The sequence below is a fragment of the Pezoporus wallicus genome, unplaced genomic scaffold, assembly GCF_028554395.1.
Source record: "Pezoporus wallicus isolate ANWC-B61680 ecotype Strahan unplaced genomic scaffold, APGP_CSIRO_Pwel_v1 contig_6597, whole genome shotgun sequence".
Taxonomy (NCBI): domain Eukaryota; kingdom Metazoa; phylum Chordata; class Aves; order Psittaciformes; family Psittacidae; genus Pezoporus; species Pezoporus wallicus.
The window spans coordinates 1-7,704 of record NW_026635331.1 but is presented as its reverse complement, the minus strand read 5'-3'; the positions used below and the strand labels follow the sequence as shown (position 1 = coordinate 7,704).

Here is a 7,704-nt window from a genome sequence, read left to right as displayed (position 1 = left end):
ATTCTTTCCTAAACATTTCCATCCCTAAATATGTTATCACTCAGATTTGTTGTAAAAACCTTTTTCAAGGTATCTGAGAAGCATTCATCGTCATCAAAACCCTCTGAAATCCCTATCCTTGAAAATCAGCATGCTTTTGCCAACTTCAGTCAATCTTTTACTAAGTGTTTTTACTCACCCTGGGACTCAAGTCAAATACAGCATCTTCAGAAATATATCCTCACTGAAGTTTTAGTAAGGTCAGAGAAGTTATAGTCCCAAGTTTACCCTAAATCCTGTGCTACAGTACTTTCCATAAGAAGGAATGCATAGTTGAGTTTCACATGCTAATCATGGAAGAAAAAAAAAAAAAAAAAAAGGGAAGTTTTAAGTACATAGAGGTAGGGACAAGTTTGTCAATTCTCTTACCATTGCATGAGGAAACAAAGTTTACAGTGGAATGACAAGCCAAAAGCTAGCAGTTTGCTCCTACACTGACAGCCCAAACTTCACCTGACAGTCCTGGGGTTTATTTTTAAAGCAAAAGGTACTTGCTTAGCAATTTGCTAGCAGTCACCAAATATTCCTCCATATGCCAAAAACCTCCCCCTCTCTGACCCAAAAATCAAGCTGTCTGGCTGTCACAAAACACTTTTCTCCTACATTATTCAAATGCAAGTAGCAACCAAAAGTATTAGTAAACTGGCTTACTATTTATAACCTTACCACAAGTGATGAAAACAATCTCAGGCAGCAAGAGCTCAAGTAGAATTGCTTTGTCAAAACTTCACTTGCAAGTTTACTTTCCCGTATATCTATAGTGAAACTTCAGTAATTCTGAAAGTACAATTACAAAGTGCAAAAAACATGAGATGGGCACATCTACACCAGGAAATTAAAAAAAAAACACCCACATTAAAGTGCCAAAGAGATTTGCTGTAATTGTTACCAAAACCTAGAACTTTGCCAAGGTCGTAATTTTGAAGCATTTGCAAACTAGACAAGGTGACAGCTGACAGCTGTACAATTTAACACCAGCATGTCATAGCAGGTTTTGGTTCAGGCTTTATATGTATTTCATCGCGATCTGGGGGTTGACTAAGCATTAACGGCTTGTGGCTTTTAAGCTTGTGAGCCAGTGTCATAAATATGGCCTCCACATGGTCATTGTCATTGGGGTTTTTGGCAGAGGTTTCAAATAACGGCATACTGTGAGTATCGGCAAACTTCTGGGCCAAGTCCGTAGGTACCTGAATAGCACTTCTCAGGTCACATTTGTTTCCAACAAGAATCCGTGGTATATCATTGGCAAGAAGGTGTTGTTTGCATTCTTCTATCCATGATGGCAGACTGTGAAAACTGGCAATGTTTGTCATATCATACACAAACACAACGGCATGTACATTCCTGTAATAGTGCTGCACCATGCTCTTTCTGAAGCGCTCCTGGCCCGCTGTATCCCACAGCTGGATCTGAAAAGGGAAAGACAATGAGAGAAAAAAGATGTTTTATTACTCATGTTGGAAAATAATACAAATCACCTGTAGCTAGGGAAGTCACATGATCACAGAAATCCACTCTTCAGAATTAATCATACTGAGAAGTTTGTGCCAAAGAAAACTGTTGCTTTTACACAATTTTAGAAACTTCTGCTTTCAAAGCTGCTCACAATTGAAGCCAAGAAGAAATGATGACGAAATTTGATCCCAAATAGGAATTTCTTAAAGTTTACTGGAGCAGTTTGTAAGATTTTTACAGAAGCAAATCCTGAAGTTTTTGCAATAGCACTTTAATTTGAGAAAAGCAACAGGTATTTCACAGCACAACTCTCAGATGATGTTATTTTTTTAATTGCCAAAATAACGTCATCTTCCCTAAAGTTTTGCTTTTAGCATGAAGTTAACTGCCTATTGTGGTACTATATAAAAGTAGGAAGAAATCAAACCATGCATGAATAATACCAGCACCAACAGAACAAAGCAATCTATCTCTGCAGTGTATCCACTAGAATCATACCCTCCTGTTATGAATCTCTAACTTAATGCTTAGTATAGTAAACCACAGTTTAATTCATGAAAGGTGGGGGGAAGCATACACCTCCTCTTATCCTAACATGCTACTATTGTTTCCAGGTTCACATCATTCTATCAGAAACAGACTTAACATATTTGTCTGAAGCCTAGTGAAGTGTAATGGACAGAAAAACAGAAGAACTAAAATGCTTTCAAATTTCTTAGGTCCAGACTAAAACAAAACAAGCCTTGAAACACAAGCAGACATAAGTAACAGTTAATAAAGATTTTAAATGCGTCACTCATCCTAGTATAATGGAAGCTAAGAGTCCAAAGATGCACAGAGTACGCTCCAGAACTGTGTACTAATTGGACACAGTGGTGTTTTAACAACCTTGCTGTCCAGGAGACATGGGACTGCAATGTACAGCAGTCAGACCAGTTCACCTGCATGGCAAGATTAACTGTACACCGTAAGAAATAAACTAGTGTGGAGCTCTATCATGCACACCTTAGTGATGGTGTTAACCCTGAGACAACATTTAATTTCTTGGGTCAAAGCCAAGTCCTTGCTTCCTGTCTGTCCTGTACAGCTGATCCCTGATTGCTGAGGCAGTTGATCAGCACTTCGTCTTTTAAACTTTTGAGCAAAGAATGTCAGAAAGAAATGTTTTCTCCCTGGGAATGAGAGTTTTTCTTGAGACTCAGAATTCAAGGAGTATTAAACATTCTGTAAACAACGAGGATAAAATTAAAATTCAATCTACTCTTATGAAAGGTACAGCTGGTATCTCCTCTTGATGAAACTGTTCTCCCATTATCACAGTTCTGTATTCCTTTGATCCAAATGTTTCAGTAAAACTTACAAATTGAAAGTGTCTTGAAAGTTGCCTCGCTCACCAGTTTTACCAGTGATGTTGATATTAGAAACAAGGAAAACAAGTGCCAGGGAAAAATCTGCTGATGGCAAGAAGATGCATCACTGATAAAGAGGAAGATTACAGTATCCCATAAATTTTTTGAAAGCTGGAACAATAGAAATAAGTTGAAACTGAATAGAAGCTGATGCAAAGTCTTCATAACAGTGACTAACAATAAAGACTTTTCCTATAACTGCAGGATTCATCAGTTTGGAAATTATTAAAATGGATGATGATCCAGATACATGAGACAATCACGGGACGTTATGAATCACTAGTGTGATAGAGTGAAGGAAAAAGAGTAAGTGATGTTTCAAGATGGTGTACCTTTTTCTGAAGTAATATGTTCAACCTTGGTTACCCACCCTAGAGAAAAACTCAGGCTGAAGCAGGTGGAAGTGACAGTTACTGGTTTCATCAGAGCTGAGAATTTACACGAGAACATCAGAATAGTTTGGCTTCTGTTGTCCAGTTATCTACAGCTTCTGATCCACAGACTTATACAGATCCATGTGTTGCTTCTAAGAGGATCATTAACATTATTGAGAAAAGCACGGCAAGTCACCACAGCCTCTGATCACAGAAAATGGTAGTCACTTGCAATCCTTCTCATTTTAGAGCAAATACCTACCTGCTTTTTGCCAATTACACTCTAAACACAATTGACTGCATCTCCATGGTCTGTTAAGGGAGTCTAGACAATCAGATTAAACACAGGCACCTAAGTTTAGGTAAGATCACCTACGCGGATGAGAGATACTTCTACGCGCTTATAAAACATTAAAGTCAGGGGACTCACATAAAATTTTAGTTAATTTGGAATCTGACAAATTAAAGAAGAAAGCAGCAATAATCCTCATGTTCAGATAACATAATGTTAAAAAAATCACTTAAATAATCTTGGAAAACACTATATCAAATTAATTTAAAAAGGGAGCTCATTTTCACAGGCAGCTGTGAGCTTACACTTCTCTCCCTACCTGACAGAGCAGAAATCAGTCATCTTTCAGTCAAGCACAGATCTGCAAGTGTATTGCCAGCCTTAAGTAGAGAAGGGGAAAATAAAAAGGTTTACCTCTCTTCCAAGTTAAGCTTAAGCTACAGTTGCTCCTAAATTTTATTTACCTGCAGCTTTCAAGCTTGAAGGGCATTATCTGAAATACAAAATGTTAATATTCTTGGCACACAATCATTTGTACTGAGAGGCAAACCCTTCCCCAACACTTACAATTTCACACTTTATAAGTATTTTTTTCTCTTCTTACCAGCTGAACTTGAGGAAACCACTCAATTTCTGGGCCCCCTCCCCAAATATTTGCTCTACTGAAAAATAGCACTGAAAAGGTCTAAATTAATAGATGTGCATTGATGAATTAAGATTACTGTTTCATTAGTTCAATACCACCATTTTCAAGGGAGCTCATTTTTTATAACACCCTTTAAAATGTGTGATTCAAAAATCTGGTTTAACAGCATAATTCTGCTAATAAAACTGTGGACAGACTCACTTTGCCACACTCCCCCAGAAAGACAAATGGTACTTAAACATATAGACTCAGCTAGCACCTCCCACCTTCTGACACCTTTTTATGGGTCCAGAAAGGCTGCTTTCTAAACAAGGACTCTCTTAGCACACACAGTTTATAGCATGCTGGTAAAAACATAACTGGCCTTTAATAAAAGATAAATGGTAAACTATATCTCCTTTTATAAGATGTGGGGGAAAAAAAACTTGAAGAGCTCAAAGGTATAGGACGTGATGTTTGGACTTCCTTCTTTGAAATTCATCTGCATCCTTTGCTCTGTTAATGTAGGTCAGTAAAGACTGACATAATTGTTTTCTTCGATTTTCAATGCTGAGATCAATTTAGGAAAATTTAGAGTGAAAAAAATTGTTGAAAAGTTTAATTTATTCAGCACATTCAGGCATCAGTATTTCATCTGAAGCTGTTAGCCTACTGTACAAGGTACAGAGGAATACACTCATCCCCATGTCCTGGATTTCTACACAAGTCCTGTGTGGGAGACCCCTGTCAAGAAGAACTGTGCTTGTGTTCCTGCTAGTGACACAGCATTTTCCAGCTGCAAAGGAAATGCTCAGTACTGTAGCAGCACAAGAATGACCATCCAGCTGGCTGGAGAAAGGAGAAGAGAGAAAGAGAAGACACTACTTTATAATATCCTTCAGTGCAAGAGGAAAAAATCCCTTCAGGGCACAGCAAGAACAGGCATTAATTTGGGTCATCTGAGCTTCTCTCCCTCCTGGCATTGCTGGAGCTCACTGCTACAACCAGGAAAGGTGAAGTTGCATGAGAGGTGGCACCCCCCCCCCCCCCCCCCCCCCCCCCCCCCCCCTGGTGCATACTTGACCACATACAGCATCCCCTAAGAGCTGGAGGCCTGGTCATAACAATAAAGTTTATTCCTTTTAAAGCTGAAACAGAACTTCCTGCAAAAACAATGTGTGTCAAAAGAGCCTCCTTCGGTTTTCTACCTCCCTCAACTAGAACTGATATATTCATCAGGTAATATTTCCAAGAACACTGCAAAACAACCTACCAGAACATATGTAACAAAATGGCACAATAACTTTCTTGAAGCACCTCAGAATTGTGGATTAAGCTATATTCTTCTTCACTTCTCTCCAACAAAGGTCAAGCATAATCCAGAGGTAGTGGAAATGCTAGTCAATAAGATGGTGCTGACAAGAAGACATTCCTCAGGAGGTTCTCTCCTCCATCATGGACAGCAATGGATTACGGAGTACAGATTCTCAGCCATCAGCCAAAGAAGTGCTTTTCAGTGGTTTTATAAAGAAAAAGATTAACAAAGACTCTTGCTCATTTTTTGGTTTTAGTTAAAAAGAAGGATATGAGCTAAAAAAAAAAAAGCACAAGAGAAAGGAAAGCAAATGGACTTGCATGCCCCCTGCAATTTATTAATTTGTAAGTCAGCAAGGAAAAATCACAGCCTCCAGCTATATGACTGTAAATTGTAATTACAAAACCTGATGATGATAGTCATAAATACATTCAATAAAAACACAATTCCAAGACTACTGTTACTCCCTTTTTCTACGTTATTAAACTTTGCTGATAGAAACACACTGTAAAACTGAAGTAGAAGGGGATTCTGTTCAAAATTGTGTTAGTCCTAGTAAGCAAACTGCATTTGTAAGCATCTAGTAGTCTAATTTGCAAACGTCTGCAAGGATCACCACTAACATTTATGTATCTACTGAGCTTTTACTGTGCAAAGACGACAAAATACCATTTCTTCCTTCTATCTAATTTTTCACTAAATTTAATTTTTCAAGACTAAGCTTTAGCTAAACCTATAATCAGAGTGAAAACCAAGAGTCAGATGTGAGCTAGGTATCCACCCTGTCATAGTCCAGTTCTGTACCACACTTGCCTAAACATGCAGCAATATTAACAGAATCCTAAATAAAAATAATAAATAAATAAATTAAAAGCTGTAACACATTGCTACCATTGGAAGGGACCTTAAAGATCATCCAGTTCCAAACCTCCTGCCACCGGCAGGGACACCTTCTACCAGACCAGTAGCAGTTCACTCCTGAGCAACGATCAGTTTCTTAATGGGACATTTGTAAAACGCTTATTGCAGTAATATCTGCATAGCTTTGTGGACTTGAAAGCCAAGTAGGTGTGATCCTTGATAAACAGAGAAGCAGGATTTCTGTGAGGCAAAAAGCTGCTGATACCAGGCACAGCCAATGCTAAGTTACTAGTAGATATGCAATCAACTTGAAGTCCATTTTAGAGGAAAAAATTACCGATTAACACCTGCTAAAAAGCTGTACAAAGGTTTGGCCTATGGTAGGAATTTTTAGTAACCTACGTGTTAATAACATTTCCAATAGGAGCAAGGCAAAATAATTTTAAACGAAGTTTCAGAGCTGATAGAGGCGAACCCATTCAACAGAACAACACTCAACTTCTGGGGTATGGAAGTATGAAGGAGAACCTACGAGCCCTCCCGTGCAACAGCACCACACCGGCGAGCAGCATGGTGGCTATAATACCCAGTTCTCAAGTCAACTGCAGCCTCTCCGGCCCCAGCATGTCAGCACACGCATTCTGGTCTCCCTGCTGCTGCCTACAGCGATGCTGGAGCCGTGTACCGGGCCCGGGCTGCTCTCTCCTGTAAGCACCCTGCGCTAGGGCACTGCCTGAAGCGGCCGGAGGTCAGCACCAGGCCGCACAGGTGGCCAGCACCACCACCACCGGCGGCTTCGCAGGGCATCGCAGAGGGCCGGAGAGGGGGTGCGAGCCTCCGCCTCTCCCCGTCCCGCCGCGGCGGTACCTTGATGCGCTCCCCGTCGATGGTGACGGCCCTCTCGCGGAAGTCCACGCCGATGGTGGCCTCGGTGCGCTGCGGGAAGCGGCCGGCGCAGAAGCGGTAGGTGAGGCACGTCTTCCCCACGTTGGAGTCCCCGATGACGATGATCTTGAAGATGCGAGAGCGCGCGGGGGGCAGCCCGCCGGGGAGCGCGCCGCTGCCCGTCAGGCTCAGCTCCAGCGAGGACTCCAGGTCGGCCGCCGCGGCCATCATCGCTCTGCGGGGCCCGGTCGGACCGGACCGGACCGCACTGCTTCGGGGAAGGGGACAGGGACGCAGCCGCCCCTCTCGCCGCCTGCTCCTCCCTCCCGCGCGCCGCACCGACCGTTAACCGCCGCCCCAGGCAGAAACAACCGGTAGCGCCACGACGCGATACGTCACTACGCCGCGTACCCCGCGCAGCGCCCCTCCCGTCTACTGGGAGCGGC

The 7,704-nt window shown here is 41.6% G+C and overlaps 1 protein-coding gene across 1 annotated transcript; it reads right to left on the bottom strand.

The window, feature by feature from the left end:
- Positions 1–671: 671 nt before the first annotated feature.
- Positions 672–7,528, bottom strand: RAB33B (RAB33B, member RAS oncogene family). Its single transcript, XM_057418945.1, has 2 exons — positions 7,241–7,528; positions 672–1,451 (listed from the first exon to the last, which is right to left on the bottom strand). The coding sequence occupies exons 1-2, from the start codon at positions 7,487–7,489 to the stop codon at positions 1,008–1,010; spliced, it is 693 nt and encodes a 230-aa protein (XP_057274928.1). The 5' UTR covers positions 7,490–7,528; the 3' UTR covers positions 672–1,007.
- Positions 7,529–7,704: the final 176 nt, after the last annotated feature.

Bases quoted from the DNA above. Each gene is read 5' to 3' on its own strand.
- RAB33B (XM_057418945.1), bottom strand. From the start codon at position 7,489: ATGATGGCCGCGGCGGCCGACCTGGAGTCCTCGCTGGAGCTGAGCCTG. The intron at 1,452-7,240 runs GTACCGCCGCGG...TTCCCTTTTCAG, and splicing joins TCGACGGGGAGCGCATCAAG to ATCCAGCTGTGGGATACAGC.